Genomic DNA, 18,097 nt, shown 5'->3' with positions numbered 1-18,097 from the left:
TTAGTTAAGGGGTTGGTTTGTGTTGCTGAAATGCTTCATTCAAGAAAAGCAAAAACAAATTACACCAACTTTGGGTTTGGTTTGAATATTTCTGGAAAGTGGGACTAAAACATCCTACAGCCCAAGGCAAAGTTCTACTGAATTTTTAACATTACATCTTTGGGGGGGGGGGGGGGAGGGGGGGGCGGGGGCGGGGAGATTCAACAGATTTAACACACAATTGGGAGGTCAGCATTCTAAGAGGAGCAGTTGAAAGGACAGCATGTTTTTCTGGAGGAGTTTAAAATGCTAGTCCACTGGACAGTACCTTACCCTTACTAAAGGCATTAGTTGTGTGAGCTTGTTTATTTGTTCAGTGTATTATCTCAGACTAACTTATTTTTCTGGATAAAGGTGTGGTGATTATTGTTTTGTATTTTCATGCCTGCCTGAATTATTACCTGTCCTATTTACATAGCTCAGATACTTCTTAGATGGCCGTATTCGTATTGCTGCACACATCAAAACTTACTGTTGACCACCTTGTATTCCCAACCAAATCTTAAATTATGGACTTCTGAAAGAGTCCTTTAAGTGGAATTCAGACTGGGAAATCAGTTTGTATCTCAACAATGCAGTCCATCTGTATGTTTTTGCTTTGCCCTGTGTGGTCTCTTAAGCATGTAAGTAGCTATTTTCTATTTACTGAAGAGAGGAGTGGTAGGGCTCAGGGCATGCAGTTTAAAAGAGAATGCTTCCCTTTGACAATTTCAGTCAGTTTTAGCCAAGTGAGTGACAGACCAAGTTTACCTCTAAGCGGAAAAGATACAAAATACAAAAAAAAAAGGAAGAGCATTTTTTGTAAATATATTTAATTTTTTGCCTATTTCTTTGCATTGTAACAACCAATGGTGTGACCATCAGTGGGGTTGGGTACCTTTTTTTTTTAAAAAAATAATTTTGAGAGATACATTATTGTGCAGGGCTGTTTCTATTTGTGCAAAGATAGTGTTGTGTTGACAGTTTTGGGTTTTATTATTACTTGCAGAGTATGTAAGGAAATATGCCTCTGAGAATATGATAAAACAATACGCAACTTGCAGTGAGGCACTCAAGAACATTAATAATGTCAAACTTTTTTCACTCTTGGGCCTTCAACTCAGGGTTGTAAAATGTTTAAATCATTATTTTATTGATTCATACTTCTACTGACTAACAGTATTTAAAAACCAAACCAAACATAATGTATAGCTCCACAAGTTTTTACCCATTAGTGAGGGACATCTCGCTTGTAAGTAGAAGATGGATCAAGTTTCTGGTTTTAGTGTTTGTCTTTAAACCTGGGAGACATGGCTACCTGAGAGATGATGGAGATGAATTAAATAAATGCTTGCCCATTTTCATGACATAATGAACCGGCAGCTTTTCCAGCCTATTATGTACTACACTGTGATTAAGATACCATAGAATATCTTAAGTTGAAAGTGACCCATAAGGATCATCAAGTCCAACTACCTAAAACTAAACCTTGTGACTAAGAGCATCGTATCTGGCGGCTCCTTGAACTCTGACATGCTTGGTGCCCTGACTGCTTCCCTGGGAGCCTGTTCCAGTGACCAGCCACCTTCTCAGTGCAGAACCTTTTGCTAATGTCCAATGCGAGTGATTGTTAATGGAAAACATTACTTCATTCTTAGGTCTTATCTGCCTCTGAACTTTGAGCTGTACTGTTTTGCAGGAGTGACCATAAAATTTCTTCAGATCTTTGTCTTTACAGTCTGATCATATTATTTTTTTAACTGGTACAATTTTTTTGTGTAGTTTCTTTAGTTGGCACAGCATGTACTGCTGAGCAGAAGACTTGTGTAGTGTTTGAGCTTGGATGTGATCTTCGGCATCCTGGTTAGAAAAGAACAGAATAGAGTTACGTGTACTTGTTAGAACCAATAGCCACATGTCTTTGAAGGATGGTATTTTTATGTTAAAAACAGTGAGACTGGCAGTACATAGTCTATGAGTAATTATAGATAACCTTATCATGCACCACTATAACAAGTTGGAATTGCCATTTGACCTTTCAGAAGTGAACGTTGTTGGCTACAACCTCATCAGTTTGGAATGGATACCTCTCTAGACTATATAGTAAATATTCAAGTGTTTCAAAAGTAGCAGAAAGGTACATTGAAAATTAATGACTATGAGATGGATTCACTCTTCTACAGTTTAAATTTGAAAACAGAAATGTCACTGTGCGTGTTTTGACATGGGCATTAAAATTTAAAGTCTTTCGTAGCGCATCACTTGCCATTTGATGGAAGCTGACTTTGCCTTGTACCACAATAGTTATTTTACTTGTATGTTGAAAATTATTTTTGTACTATTTTACCATTTGTTCTCTTTGTAGAATGCTCTTTCCTATCACTTCACAAGGAGTGTTCTCTTCAAAGGGTGCGGTGAGGAAGAAGGGAGCACTCACTAGCCCAGGAGCTTATGTGTGTGTGAATGAAACTTGGTAATTTTTCTTTTGATATTTAAGGGTGTTAAAATATGGAACTAAATTCAAATTAGTAACTTTCACTGTTTTAGCAGACAGAAGTCAGTTTAAGTAATCCACCACTAGTAAGTGGTGTTGACTTGATGGCTTTAAAAGGTATAAATTAACTTTTATATTTCTATTTTAGCATACTGGTTGTGCTACAAATAAATTGCATGCTGTATGGTACATATATTGGAGATGTGGCCAAATAGTTAAAATCCACCCTTAAAGAGAGAGAAGTTCAACAGAATGGCAAGCATTTGCATTTCTTGTGGACGCTACAGAAAAGGTCTGCCTTAGTGTTCACAGATGTCCTTAATAAAGATTTTTGTCCTGGCAGTGACAAGATAGTTTTGCAGGTTTTAAGCTTCTAATATAATTCTGAATAAGAAATGAGAATTACATTAATTTCATAAATTAAGTACATAAATTGCTGCTTTCCAATCCACCAAGATACTTTCTGCCTGAGTTGGCAGTTGACGTACAAATTTATTCTATTGCCTCAAAAGTTTATTGTGGCTCACAAGGGGCACTCACTGATCTCAGAAATAATCAGGGCTTTTTTTGGACAATGCCGCATTCTTCTGTCTCCTTAGCTGTGCCTTTTTAAATGGGGTAAAGGTTTGAGAGGGATTCAGTGGTTTGGGTTTTGGGGTTGTTTTTTCTTTCCTCAATTTTTAAAAACTGGCCTGTCCCTGTATTTTTTTTTTAAATAAAGCCTCTTCTTGAGCTGTTGCTGCTTTTACAGATTGGAATTGGCAAATAACCTTCTGATGAAACGTCTTTGAATATTGGGAATAGCTGCCTTTCTGCTGAGTCATGCCCTACATATATAGTGGATGTATTTTGCAATGCAGGCCATCTCTGTGTACTGAGAACTTAAGTACACAAGCACTGTAGTCAAAGGAGGCTCCCTGAGAACAGCAGCTGGTCTAGATGTTTGCACTCTGTCCTTTTATTTCATCGTATTGCTAAGTATTTTTTTCACCCATGTCTTACTGATCCCTCTAATTAGCATGAAAATGGGTATGTGTGGTATGTGCTTACATTTATACTTCTTATGTTGTTTTCCATGGTCTAAGGCTCTTCACTGTGTACTGCAGCATAAGAGCCTTATAATGCACAGTTGACACACATTTGAAAGTGAGAAATTACATAAAATTTTCCACCAAAACAGTGACACAGCTTTTGTTATAACTCCCTTTCCTGAGAGTGCGGAAGCAGACTAAAAGTTCCCTGTTGAAGTGATCTATTATTATCTTTTAGTTGGAGAACTCTGAACAGGGTAATTACTGTTTTATTTTAGTTGACCTCTACAGCAGTAGCATAGTTCCTTTAGATATTTTTAATCTTGTTTCTGCACAAAGGAGAAATTTGTAGTAACACTGACATGGATCAGTTGAGGATGTCTTTCCAAGAAACTAGGTATCTTTTCCTGAACTGGGTGTCTGGTTTCCCGAAGGGTATTGAAGCCTTTTAAGCTGAAGTGACCAGCTATGGTGTCTTGGTTTAAAGGTTAGTGGAGAAATACCCCTACCCTTTCAGGGACAGTAGGATTGACTGATTTTTCTGATACACTGCAGAACTAAGGTGCTTTTCTAGGATAAGATGATGCGCTGAGTTTAAAGATACGCACACACATAGTCTGTTCAGAGGTAATGCTGTAAAAATTATTACCCCTGAAGAGAAGCCAGATATCGATCCTGTTGGACGGGTATACCAAGTTTGTTGAAGTACAGGAATAAATGGTGGTAGGGCACTGAGTAATACAGAAGGCTACTGCTTTGGAGGCATGTTTTTGTTTGCATATCACTTAAAACCAGAAGAAATATACAAGATTTGGTGGGAATTCTTGGCTGTAGAAAAGCAGGAGGTTCTTCAAGGGAGCTGCAAGAGAATTACATTTTCTTACCGGTTTACAGTGGAAGGTATAGGAATGAAACCATTGTAAGAACAGAGATTTTGTTTCTCCTTGCTGTGTATGATGATCCAGCTGGAAAAAAAGGCTAGCAGAGTGTATCCAGAAAGCCACTTGGTGTTTCCAGACACATGCAGGCTGTCTTTTTTTTTTTTTTTTTTCCCCTAATACAACTGGAATTTGAAACCTAAACTTAATTTGTTAAAATAAGAGTTCTAAGAAGTGCTGTTTTCACTCTGGCTGACTTGCTGCTAACATTGAGGGTTACAGCCCTCATGCCGAGAGGGATTTTGTGATGTTGCACCTTTTATGCTTCAGCCTGTAATTCCAAGGTCAGTTGTGGAAAAAACTTTATAGATTTGTTTGTTGTGGGTGGTTTAGGGAGTGGTTTGGGCTTTTTTTGTTTTGTTTTAAATACAGCAATAACTAGTTAGCAAAATTTCTTGAGTAGTATGGGAAGGTTAAGAAAGTGAGTTGTTGCTCCATTCAAAAGTTGTAATGTAGCATGCTTATGCATAGTAATGATTTTTCCCTATGTGAAACGTACTAAAAGAAGGGGGAAGGATGGGCGTGTAGGGAGCTGAAATTTTCCAACTATCTGCTTTCTCTTGAACCCCCATTGGAATTAATGCATTTAGATTTCTAATGGCAGCTGATACTAGCAAGTAGTGAAAGGAATTAACAAAGTGAAGTCAGGAGAGACCTGCAGCATTGACTTCAAGTAGCCAAAGTGCTGACAGCCCCCCTGCCACAAGTAACATTGATGTGAAAAAAACCAGCAAGGATCTGTAATTGTTGCTTGTATAAGACTTCTTCCTTATTTGACCTGAAAAAAAGTGTTATGGCTAAGTGCTGTTTCTGTTTGCAGTCTTAATTTTGCAACTTAATCTTCAGATTGCCTCAATTCTGTTTTGCCTGTAGTCTGAGAATAATGATCAAGAGGCAATTGATAGTGGAATGTAACTTCGGCCTTCTCAGTCATTCACTTGTGCTGCACATTCGAGGGGGATGTGTGAGTTAAAACAAAACCGGGTTCTTGTCCATGAATTGTGAGCTGCAGAATAATTCTGCAACCGTGCATTGGCACATCAGAGAGCTTGCTAAATAAGACTGAGACAGCATATTACAAAATAGTTTTCAGTTTTGCTTTTCAAACAGGAATTCAGCCCTACTCCTTCCCTGAGTGACCTGATGCAGGGCAATGAATCAAAGTGTTGTTTGCATACTTTCCCTGTAAAATACTGGTATGCTTTCATCACTGTGCTTAAAACTCTCAGCCTTCCTCCTGCACCCTGTGAGAATTACTTAATACCTTTACCAGGAAATGGCTTTCTCAATAAGTATCCATGAGCCTAGGAAGTTTATTAGAACAATTCTTTTCTAAAGGAGAACTTACTGTTGCCAGTGGTGGTTACTTGTGGGTCTACTTGAGCAGACCCTGTGATTAAATTTAGTGTCTCGCTGTCAGATGAGTAAATATCCCTGTTGTGCAGACGTGGAGCTGAGGGACCTACCTGGCATGATGTAACAGAGTGGCAGCTGAGGTCAGAGCGCTCTGTTACTTCTGATCCAGGCTACTGCCCTAACTACAGGATCACCATTTCCCTTTTCAGTTCTTTTTAGATCTTCTACATAGTTTCCTCCAAGGTCTTGCAGACAGTAGATCTATATATTATAATAAAGGAGATAAGAATCAGTTACCTCATTGTGGGTTTATTGAAGCTACTATGTACAGACAAAAAGCTATGAATGCAAAAAATAGCAATTGGGAAATCTTGCTCATCTCACAATGTGCTTCTCATCACTTCAGCTAAGCAGAGAACAGAACGTAGACAGTGTTTCAACTGGAGTTGTCTCAGAATCATGATACATAAAAGTAGTTCAGACTGAAGAATGATTCCTTCTAAGGCAGCCCAAGCATGAAGGCATCAGCCTTCTGTTAAGCCTGAGATAGCTATCGTTAATAGTCCAAAGCACTTACAACACTTTAAATTAAAGCCTGTATCTTACTCAAACTCTGGTTTGGTAACTATGCTCTGATTCTTACGTAACCTGTGATTCCAGCAGGTTAAGATATCCTGCACCTCCCTTTCACAGAACAGTTTCTGAAGGGTGCTAAAAGAAAATGCATTGTGCGTCAACAGAGGTTGAATTTGGTATTAGCTGCATGATGACCTGGCTCCCAGGGCCCAGAAGGAGAACTAGAGCACTGAGAAATGATAGCATCTTAAGAAGCATGTTATCTAACTGTTCATTCTAGTTGCAGGTTTGTGATGGAAAATGGTTCATCTGCCATCACCAAGGAGACTGGGGAGTGTGTCAGAATACACTACCTGGAGTCTGTGCCCCTTTCTTTTAGAAATCATATATTCTGTAGAATTGTTAATTCATAGGAAAATTCCTACTTGACCTGAAATGATGTCTCATGTTCTGTGAAAATTTAAGCTTTTTGTTACTACCAGAAAAAAACTGGATTTTATTATACGATGTCTCGTGGATTTTAATCTACTTGTTTAGGCATGTATTTTCATTCATTCAAGTAATCTGTCTGCCTACTGTTTAAAAAAATACAGAAATGAGAGATTGTCACAAAAGAAATTCAGTGGTTTAAATTAATTTAAGCTAATTTAACTTGTGAAGTGTTATGTTACTGTCATAGCTCTTGGCTTTCCCGTCCCACAGAGAAATCCTTCCCCTGGGGGCTGCTGTATTGGAGACATCTCCAGACAGACCTGCAGGAGGAAGAGTTTGTGGAGGATGTCATAATACGCATACGTAGCCACAAACCCCGCCCCTAGGCATCAGGTGGAACCTGCGCATGTGCTGCCCGTAGTTTGGGTGGAACGCTGCTGCCGCCTAGCGAAAAAGATTGGGTACTGCAGCCGTCCGGTTGGTAGCGTGCTGCTGCTGTCACCTGGCGGCCAAAACACGGTACTGCAGCCTTGGCGCCGCGCATGGGCGGTGGCGCCCCCCCCTCGGCGTTGCTTGCCGTATATAACGGCAACGCGATCCCGCGCTGTCTGCGGTGTGGTGTTGTGGTGCCCTCTGCTGCCTCCTGGTAAGAGGTGCCGCTGCCATCCCTCCAGGACGTTGCCAGTGCGCACTGGGCATAGGAGTACGGAATTACAGCATCGCTGCAGTCCCGGGACAAATGCGGCCGTATTTCGTAACACGCATACGTAGCCACACACCCCGCCCCTAGGCGTCAAGCCGATTCTGCGCATGCGCTGCCCTTACTTTGGATGGAGCGCTGCTGCCGCCTTGCGGGGAAAAAAAAAAAAGGGTACTGCAGCCAATCTATCTACCAGACTGCACAGTTGATTACAGGAATGGAATCAATAAGGGAACTCTTCCCAAGGCCCGTTAGGAAGTTGCCTGGCTTCACATCTCGGTGGATGAAGTTCTTAGAGCGAACGTATTCAATTCAACTAGTCTAGATAAAAAGAAAAAAAATTAAAAAAAATCACTCGAGAGAGTAGGCAGACACTTTTTTTTCCTTATAAAAACACTAGCAACATTGTCTTTAACGATAAAAGAGGCAATGAAACTTTTTACTGTAAAATGTAAGGGCATGAAAGAGAACATAATTCGATAGACAATACATAAACCTCTCCAGCTCCTTCCCCATGTCTATTTGACATTTGTTTCCAAAAACTTTCTCGGGTGAGCGTCTTTTGTCTTTGAGCAGTGCAACAGATGGTTTGCAAACAGCACAAGTCTGCTTTTTAACAATCATTTCAGACTTTGTAATCACTTTAGATGGGGCACTTTGTACTTAAGAGAAACAAAACCCACTCTGAGTCTTTCCTTTAACGATACAGGCCTATTCACCTTTACATTAGAGAAACAACGTATTTGGTTCTGATCTCTCAAGGAATCTTAATATTCCAACATACTGCGCCGTCAAGATCAACAAAGCAGTTTCCTACCATTTTGCCAGCGAGCAATAGGACCGTCTCGAGACTAAGTTTCCTCGAACAAAAACCGAAGAGATCTTCAAGACTCAGTCCAAACGGCTCCATCACCGTTAAATCGCAGTCCCCTTTGGCTCCACACCACTTCGTTGTGGGAACGCCCACTAGAAAAAAAGAAACAGTTTATTCAGGGTAACAATTTGATTGGTATACAAATCTTCAAGGCTCCCGAGATGAATTCTAAGAGGGTCAGGACTGTGAACGTTTGTACTCGCCGTGAAGCTCAACGTCTTATGCAACCCTCAGCCAAGAAAAAGGTGAAAAACTCGCCAGCGCCGAACATTTCCTCACCTGTAAGCTGCCCATCCTCAGCATATAGGACTCCAAATTCAAAATTCACAGGTCCCGGAGAAATAAAACCAAATACTACAGGATAAACAGACAATCAAACAAAAGACCTAAAATAATGTTTCCTCTAAGGACTTTTATATACATCTTTTGCATACGACCTACACACGGGAATATACGCTTCATACCAGCTCCATCACACGCTCAAGTAGCAGATACCTAATACTTTACTTTTGATCACAGATTACGATTTTTTATGATTTTACTAAGTTGGTCATCTATCAATAGGATATATTATGCCAGTGCCTGAAATGATTTTCGATCTCAGATGTTGCACAGAAACACCACATTTTTTTTACTGCAATAAGCAATTGATATCTAAGTCGGTATACGTCACCGAGTGAGCGCTAGGAGTCAAAAGTTTACATTTACCTCTTGCTCTTCAAGAGCCAATAAATCCTGTAAACAAAGCAATGTCTTTAGCACACCGGTACTGAAGACACAGCGCAAAACCCCCTGTAATGTACTCCTGTATTTGTTTAATTTCAAAGTAGCCAGTTCAACTGATAAAGACAGCTGATTTTCTAACTGTGACTCTACTCCTCATTATTATCCTGCTACAGAAAGAAACAAACCCCTAGCATTTATACGTAACAACTTATTTTTCCAGAAAAGAATAAAAAGCCACAGCCAAACAACAACAACAACAACAACAACAACAACAACAACAAAAAGTCACCTCCTACCTTCTGTATCCCAGGATGAAAAGTTTCCTTCGGGTTCTTCCCAAATTTGTCATGACCAACAGGACTGAAATGCAAATGAAATACTGCTTTATAGGAGAGCAAGTATACATTTCAACATTAAACCATTAACTGGCTGTAGTTAGAACCGATTTCGAGAAGAATTGTTCAAAGAGCCTTGCTTACGTGGAATTTTTTGTGGAAGAGCCAGTTATTTTCCACACTACTAACCGCTGAGACACTTCTTAAAACTTCTTTTTGATTTTAAAAACAGAAATAACTAGGACCCTGCACGGAGATCCGTTTTAAAGTGTACTGTATTTACTTATAAAGCACAGAACTTTATTCCATCGTCCTTCACTTCGGCTTTATACATAATTGTTGTGAGCGTTTTAGGAAGACTCAATAACCTATCCTATTTCATAAGCTTCTCTTCTCTCTCCTTGAAAATAATTCAAGGCATGTCAAATGAAACACGAGCTGTTTGGCATCAAGTTCATACCCCAAAGATCCACAAGCAAGATCAACTGCCTCCATCAACAGAAAGACCTAGTTTATAGCATTTCTTCCCAACTCGTGTTTCTACGTGACTATTATTTTTGCCCATTTTTTTCCCCCTAGCATTAATTTCTGGAGCTGCGCAGCATGCCACGCAGTGCCAAATGCAGTCTGTCTGAGGCAAGCTGAGCTGACACGGAGGTCACACCTGATGCACCTTTCCATCATCGCTTACGCTAGGCCACCACGCGGACAGGATTTCCTGTAGTTCCCTTTGAAAGCAATTAAAATGCTAAATTTAATTTACAAAACAGCAGGCTTATCGTGTAACTGAAATTCGTCGATATAGTCGGTACCTAGAGTCACGCTGGCTGTGAACAGGGTGAAATGGCAAAGGACTGTCAGCCAGGCCCAAGGGAAGGCTCAAAGGCTGTAAAAGCTAAAGAATAGTCAGGGAAGGGATTTTAGTCCAAGCCCAAGTGGGCAAAAGGAGATGACGTTAGTCCTGCTGCCTGCAGGTGTGTGGGAAAATCACCTTGAGGTGGGGAGAAAACTCGAGAAAATCGCGTCCTCACGGAAGCATAGTATTACGGAAAGCTTTTAGGGTAGAATACAGCTCTAGCCTTGAGGACGGTTGGCACGCACACGGCCTGTATCGCCGCAGTCCCCTGAGCCGCAGCTCAGCGCGCGCCGACAGCGGTGACGGAGGACGCGCTGAAGGCGAAAAGCCGAAAGCCAACCCCCCGAAGCCCAGAACCGTGCTCAGGCACCCGGGAGTTAAGCCTAAAATTGGTTGAAAGAGCTGCCTCCTACCTGTTCCCCCGCCACCTCTCCCCCTCCGAGGCCAGCACCTTTCCTCGCGATCCCTTTTCGCAAACAAAAGACGGACGCCTGCGGCCTCAGCTCGGTACCGAAGCACCACGATGCGCTTGCCGGCGGCGTGCTCTCTCACAAGGCTGACAGCTTCTCTGCACGCAACAGCCGAGGCCCTGTGAAAGGGGAGGAAGGCAAACACCGATCACGTCTCGCCGGGGTCAGGAGGGAGTCGGGGTGCGCTGCGGTCAGAGCCCAACGCCTTCCCCAGAGGAATTACCGGGGCACAACAAGAGGCAGGAGCGATCGGCAGACAGGCAGGTAACACGCACGGCAGCGATACCCACGGCAGACTGGCAGGACGCTTCCAGCCGCTTCACCCCGCCGCTTTGTTTCGAATTTCGTTAAAAGGCAATCCGATTCTTAAGGCTCACTCTGCTTTGAAGAGCTGCTGGAGAAAGGCTAACACGTGGCATTGGCGTTACCGTCGGAATTGCGGCGTAAAAATCACGGCAAAGCCGTGCCTTGTCAAGCGCCTTCCCAAGCAGGCTCTGGAGCCTTTCCACGAGACGGGCAAAGCCGGAGTCCCGCGGGAACCCTGTGCCAGCTCCGTCAGTAGGGCCCAGCTCTCCGACAAAGCGCACCGCCGTACAGAAACGTAAAGCGGGTTTATACCTCGGGCTCATTTACAATCTAGAAAAACAATACTGCCCGGCCGGACGCGCTGCTTTAAGCGCCTAGCAGGCCCGGCTGCGAAACCACGAGGGACCGACAATTCCTCCCCGGCTGTTGCCCGAGCCGCAGCGCAGCACTCGGAAGCAGCGGGCACACGGCGAGTACAAAGGTTATCCCTCCGTAGTCAGCAGTGCGACTCGCAAGCACGAGGCACACGTGGAAAAGTAACATCTAGACTGACCTTCAGTTCAGCTCCCCTTGACCTGTCAACGTACAATTCCGGATGAACCTAAGTACAAAGGAAAAACAAAAGACCCCCGTTTCACTGGGAAGCAAATCAAAAGGCTTCTTCCCCTCGGCTGCTCCGGCCCCGGAGCTGACTGTCACGACACAAGATCAGCCAGACACCTGAGCTGCCGCTGCCTCCCAGCCCTCCCCGGCAGTTAAACGCTTGCGGAGAAAGCAGCAGTCGGGGGCGACGGCTGGGGATTCCGCTGCCGGCTGCCTTTTCTTGCTCTGGCCCGCTCGCAGGGGCGGGAAGAGGCTCCTGAGCCACACACACACACACACACACACCCCCACACCTCCCCCCCCCCCGCGACAGCGTTACCGCAGGCCCCGAGGCAGCCTCTCTGCGGCCCGCGGGGGCCGGCAGCCCCAGCCGCCTGCCACGGCTCAGGCCAGCGGCTGGGGGAAAGACAAAGCCCCGCGCAGGGCTGCGGCGGGTGGGCGGCATGGCGGCGCGGGCCGACCCCTCTTCCGGGCCCCGCCGCCACAAGCGAGCACCGGGGCCGCCCCGCCGCCGCTCCTCGCCTCCTCGCCGAGGTAGCGGCGCATCTCCAAGAGACAAAAAAAAACACACCCAAAAAAGGGCAGCCCCGTGAGAAGCCCGCTGACCACCGTCCCTGCCGGGGAGACGAGAACCGGCGGCAGCCCCGCCGGTCCCGGGCCGGGCCGCCCGCCTGCCTCAGCCCGCCCGCCGCCGGCACCAGGCGCTCCCTGCCGCGGCCGAGCGCCGGGCCGCCACATCCCCCCCACTCGGCCGCTGCCCGCCGGCCCCCGCCCGCCCTTCAGCCCGAGCGCGCCGCCGCACGTCCCGGCCCGAAAGTCTTCCAGGTTCCCGGCGAAGGCTCCGCACCTCCACAGCCACTCCAGCGCGCCGCGCGGGCCGGAAATGAACCCACCTTCCGGGGCCGTACGCGTAGCCCATACGTACGAGGCCGGAAGCCCCGCCCCTTTGGCGTCAAGCCGTTTCTGCGCATGCGCTGCCCGGTTGGTGGCGCGCTGCTGCCATCTAGCGAAATATATTTGGCTACTGCAGCCGCCCGGTTGGTGGAGCACTGCTGCCACCTAGCGAAATATAAATGGGTACTGCAGCCGGCCCGGTTGGTGGAGCGCTGCTGCCATCTAGCGAAATATAATTGGGTACTGCAGCCGGCCCTGTTGGTGGAGCGCTGCTGCCACCTATCGAAATTTAAATGGGTACTGCAGCCGCCCTGTTGGTGGAGCGCTGCTGCCACCTAGCGAAATATATTTGGGTACTGCAGCCGCCCTGTTGGTGGAGCGCTGCTGCCATCTAGCGAAATATAATTGGGTACTGCAGCCGCCCGGTTGGTGGAGCTCCTTTCCTGCTATTTTGTGACTTGTGTAGGAAGTGCCTGGCACCAGGTTCTAGTATTAAGGCAGAAAGCCCCAGGGCCTCGTACCTCTGGGTGGCACATGCTGTGTCACACCAGCTGTGGTGCCTTCCCGCTTTACAAATGCAATCAGTTTTGGCAAGTTTACAAAACTAGTGCTTTATCAGGAAGGTGTCTTTGGGTTTCAGCTTACCCCTTTCTACTTTTCATATGCCTACATCGCAAGAAAAAGAAAGGGTTTTGCTTCTCAGATTTGCTCCAGTTACTTGGCAATTCAGGCACGACCACAGCAGAGCTGTTTTCCTACAGTCTTTTTTGTTTCCAGAACCCTCCCTCCCCTCCCTAGAGAGGGCTATGTGCAGGGCAAAGCGGACACTATGAGTAGGGACGACTGAGTAAAGTTACCAAAGGGCACGTGGTGCCTTCCTCGAAGCAAGGGACTGATTTCAGTTTTTCTATGCTTGGATGACTTTTGCAGCTCAGAGTTTGGTTAAATCTACTTGTGGGGCAGCACTTGAACGTCTGTTGAGTGATTTCATACTGGACAAAAGCAGCCACACCACGACAAAAGTCTCCTCGGGGACAGACATGATAGCAGACTTCGTGTGGGCTGACCTCACCTTTTGCTTGCAACCGGCACCTTATTTTGCAAAGGAATCTTTGAAACCCTCTTTCTTTGAGACAAGGGACTGTAAAGGCCAAGGGCCAAAGCAGCCACGCTGCAGCCTGGAGCCTGATGGTGGCTTCTCAGGTTCCAGCAATGGCTGTGGAGCACAGCTCTTGTGTCACCAAGCAGAGCGCCTGACACCCTGAAGTGCCTCGGCGCCCCGGGGGTGTGAAGCCTCTGTCTGGGGATCAGGCAGCCTCCCACCACAGGTCTTGCTGAGCTAAAATGACTCTGCGGAGGCTGTAAAATTGTCTCGGAGTGCTGTGCTGCTTAAGATGAAAGTGCTTCCGATAGCTCAAGCTAGCCCACCGTCTCAGCTCTTACGAGCTGTACCTCCATATGCAATGGGAAGAAGTATTTAACGCAGTAACTCCAACTCTCGGCTTGGCACCCAAACCCGTAGATCAAACAGTCCATTTATTCTTATTATTGGAAGTCTCCTTCCTCCCCTCCAAAGCCTGTCGCGCTTCCCTCCCTGGGCGAGGGCCCTACTCGTCTCGCATATCCAGCAAGCAGCCTCTCGAGTGCAGTTTCCACAGGCACGTCTTCTTGGTCTGGCAGGCCAACGTAGGTATCTAGCGTCTGATCGTCGATACCGGGATCAATCGCACAGAAAGCAGTCTTCAGATCATCTGCCTTCCCCTCTCTGTTCCAAAGCAACACAGTCACCATTACGTTGTGGTATGTGAAAAGAACATTTACTTACTTGTGTCACACTGAGAATCCATGTTGCCCGAAATGCAGAGCAGAGATGTCTTTTGACACAGTCATCTCTGCCTCTACTAGTATCCCGTTGTTAAACACATGTGCAATAAAGACTGGTGAATGCTAAACGTCAAACTGAACGGAAGTTAAGAAATCTTAGATTCATGATAACCTGGGAAGACCTTAATTTCACTCTATTGTGCATTGATATCCCTTATTACAGAACTGTACTTCTTGCTAACCCAGCGCCCACGTTGGACAGGATTTCACTTCACAGGCACCTGCCCACCTCTGGCGTTCTCCTCGGTGCTCGGTGTGGCACCAGACTTTTTTTCAATGCAGTAATTGCCTCTTGTTTTGAGGTGGAATTATTTCTCAGATTTGCACCAGTTGTCAGTCCTATTTGCTCTTCCCACTCCTCAGAACCAGTCTCTGAAGACGTACAGGATTTTACTGCTATTTTTGGAGAGCTGAGGAGTGTGGATAACTGGCTAGCTGAAAAAGTTCACATAAACATAGTCTAGCTGGCTGGACAAAAATGCGCATCGCTCTCAGCTTATCTGAAGTAAAGCAAAAATACGCTGCCTTTGGCTGTTCTTGTTACACAATAACAGGAAGATTTCGGTGGGAAAAGAATGTTGCAGGTGGGAACAGATAACTACAGAAGAGAAACTAGGGATGGGCTTGATATTTAGGCAACTAACCAATAATGAGCTTAACTTTTGTAATACGTAAGAGCTAATTATAACAAGGCATAAAAGGTGACTGTAAGGTACAATAAACGAAGTCTGCTGATCACTCATATTGAGTGACTGTGTCTTCCCTCCGTCGCGACAGAGGAGCACTGTACCGAAGGGGATTAGTGGTACAACTGATCTCTGCTCGCTGTCTGCCACGCCAAAGTTCTTTGGGTCGGGGACTGCTGCTCGCAGTGTTCCGCAGAGCCGGGCTCAGCCAGGTCTCGGCATTCACTGCAACGGGCACAGCCCTGTAGCGCAGGGAGGCCTGCGCTGGCCACGCACACTGCGTCCACTGCGGGGTTCCCTCTGCACGCGCGGTCCTGAGCTACTGTCCCCATCAGCCCCTTCCCTCCATACTTACAGTAGATCTCCCAGCTTGTTCTTCAGCTGGCTCAGATACTCCTGCTTCTCCCTGACATCCTGGCTCCGGGGCTTGGCCACGAAAGCTTCAGCGCTCCCCGCCTCCTCCTGAAAGAAATTACAGCTGTGTTAGCACCAAACATGTGTTCCGGTCTGCACAGGAGCTGCCTCTCAACGTGCACGAAAATAACGCGGCTCTCCTAGAAATGGAATTTCCATGTGAAAAGTGGAAATAGAGAGAAAGAATATGGGAAAAACTCCCATCACAGAAAAGGCACAAGCTTGCACTGCCATTGTCTGCAGAGGGCCTTCAGGTGTTAGAGCTTGTGGTGGGCACTCCAGCTTTGTTAGTCTGATAAACCTAGCTAGTCTGATAAAACTAATTCAATCCCTAATTTAATCCCATTCTCCTGAAAAGGAAAGAGCCAATCCAAGAACTAGTTGATGCAAGCAGGTACAGCACTGAAGACCTCATTGACTACATATCCTTATTCAAAGAATTAAACTGACGTTACTTAAGTTTTAGGGATTAAAGTAGCGATTTAATTAAGGATTACATTTGTTTTAGGGATTTAGGGATTATATTAGGGATAGGTCATTTGTGTGGGTCTCGCAGTACTACAAAACACATCTGTCAGCACCTTTGCAACTTGTCTCGAGTGCTCCAGGGTGGAAAAAAAATGGGACTCTCTGAGAGGTTCTGCCCAACAAAACCAGAAAAGGAAAGATCTTCCTTGGAAATACCTTTCAGGAATGGCAGGGAAAACAGTTCAAGCTTCTGGAAAGGCTGAGGAAAAGACGTTGAAGGATCAAAGAAATGCTACTCTATCCCAGAGAGAACCTCTGGATACAGTCGTGCTTAGTATGACGTGAAGAATTCTTGCAACGCTTCCTTGTCCCTGTATCATTGCCTGCTTCCCCCATGTGCTGGGGTACGGTGCAATGGGACATTGTGAGTTGAATGAACTTCCTCATGCCACAAGAAACAGTCATTCCTTACAATGTAGTCTTGCTACTTAGTCATTCTAGCGCTTGTCTGCATTAATCTCGTCAGCAGAGAAGTAACCCGGGAAAACCCAAATACTGCTCTGCTGGACACTTCCCGGTCACGGCCACCAGTACCGGGGCAGGGAGAGGGGAGGAGGATGAGGCTTTTCAGCACCAGGAAGCTGTTACTTTGGCTTGGCCATATAGCGCAGCATTAGCAGGGGCTTGAGCCCACTAGAAATACCTGCATGTCCGGTGGTTCACGTGGCATCATTGTAAAGTGTGGCTACTTCAGCTATGTCTTCAGTATGCTCACCGTTTCAGCTTTTCTAGTGCACCTGAGTTTCCCTGGCTTTAAAGTTTTCAGTGTTTACACTAAGAAGAAGGTGAATATTGAAGACACCGGCCATAAAAGTAATTCTCCCCACCTTCCTAATGGGTATTTATTACCAATTAATCTCAGTGGAAACAAGCAGTGAAGAAAGCTTCCACATACCCATGCAGTGAAGCCATTTCCCTCTCTTAGAGCTCCCGTTGCTATTTCTTCCAGAAGCACATCCACCAGCTGACTGCTGGTCTTCCCCTCAGCCAGAGAACCCCACTGGTCAGCTCCGCCAGGAAATCACCTCTGCAACAGCAAAAAGACACCGAGCTGCTAGGAGAACGTGCCCACACATACTGGTTTTGTGTGAATCCCACTAGGAGCCTAACGATAGATACAGATCTCCAGGCATTTGGTTGGTCTCCTAAGCTGTCTAAGGCAAAATGGAATACCCTGCAAGCACCTCTCAGGCCACTCCTAAAAGCCTAGGAGAAAATGGGGTGTTGCAGGTGGGCTTAGGGGTTGGGGTTAGGGGTGTGGGAAAATCACCCTGAGGTGGGGGGAACTCGAGAAAATTGCGTCCTAACGGAAGCATAATATTATGGAAAGCTTTTTTTAGGGTAGAATACAGCTATAGCCTTGAGGACGGTTGGCACGCACACAGTCTGTATCACCACAGTTCCCTAAGCAGCAGCTCAGCGCACGCTGACAGCGGTGACGGAGGACGCGCTTAAGGCAAAAAGCCGAAAGCCAACCCCCCGAAGCCCAGAACCGTGCTCAGGCACCCAGGAGTTAAGCCTAAAACCGGTTGAAAGAGCTGCCTCCTACCTGTTCCCACCCCCGCCACCTCTCCCCCTCCGAGGCCAGCACCTTTCCTCGCGATCCCTTTTCGCAAACAAAAGACGGACGCCTGCGGTCTCAGCTCGGTACCGAAGCACCACGATGCGCTTGCCGGCGGCGTGCTCTCTCACAAGGCTGACAGCTTCTCTGCACGCAACAGCCGAGGCCCTGTGAAAGGGGAGGAAGGCAAACACCTGTTGGGGCTCTTGCTGTATTGAATGATTATACTGAACTCTGAAGCAAGTGGAAAAATACTGAAGAAATAAGACGAGGTTACGGCCAGAACAGTGGGATGAAGAAAAAGGAGCAAATTGCAGATGTTTGCTCAAAAGCAAGGCCAACGGGACGTGATAAGAGGAGCTGGGAAACCGCAGAAAGGAGCCTACGTGCCAGAGAAAGCAGAAACAGAAATCTT

The 18,097-nt window shown here is 45.9% G+C and overlaps 1 protein-coding gene across 3 annotated transcripts; it reads right to left on the bottom strand.

Moving 5' to 3' along the window:
- Positions 1-13,391: 13,391 nt before the first annotated feature.
- LOC129734361 (translin-associated factor X-interacting protein 1-like) lies at positions 13,392-17,348 on the bottom strand. 3 transcript variants are annotated; one of them, XR_008729985.1, is made up of 3 exons: positions 17,017-17,348; positions 15,535-15,641; positions 13,392-14,374 (listed from the first exon to the last, which is right to left on the bottom strand). XR_008729985.1 is itself a non-coding variant. In XM_055697489.1 (3 exons), exons 1-3 carry the CDS (start codon positions 16,792-16,794, stop codon positions 14,155-14,157), a joined length of 357 nt encoding a protein of 118 aa, XP_055553464.1. In that variant the 5' UTR covers positions 16,795-16,913; the 3' UTR covers positions 13,392-14,154. The 3 variants fall into 3 exon arrangements, 2 of the variants coding, with proteins under 2 accessions (XP_055553464.1, XP_055553465.1); XM_055697489.1 differs by lacking the exon at positions 17,017-17,348 and adding an exon at positions 16,765-16,913; XM_055697490.1 differs by lacking the exons at positions 13,392-14,374; positions 17,017-17,348 and adding exons at positions 14,405-15,404; positions 16,765-16,942.
- Positions 17,349-18,097: the final 749 nt, after the last annotated feature.

Source organism: Falco cherrug, chromosome 20, assembly GCF_023634085.1.
Source record: "Falco cherrug isolate bFalChe1 chromosome 20, bFalChe1.pri, whole genome shotgun sequence".
NCBI lineage: Eukaryota > Metazoa > Chordata > Aves > Falconiformes > Falconidae > Falco > Falco cherrug.
This window is presented reverse-complemented; position numbering and strand designations above follow the sequence as displayed.

Bases quoted from the DNA above. Each gene is read 5' to 3' on its own strand.
- LOC129734361 (XM_055697489.1), bottom strand. From the start codon at position 16,794: ATGATGCCACGTGAACCACCGGACATGCAG. The intron at 15,642-16,764 runs GTATTTCTAGTG...AATTTCTTTCAG, and splicing joins GTGAACCACCGGACATGCAG to GAGGAGGCGGGGAGCGCTGA. The intron at 14,375-15,534 runs GTAAGTATGGAG...GCTTTGGAACAG, and splicing joins AACAAGCTGGGAGATCTACT to AGAGGGGAAGGCAGATGATC.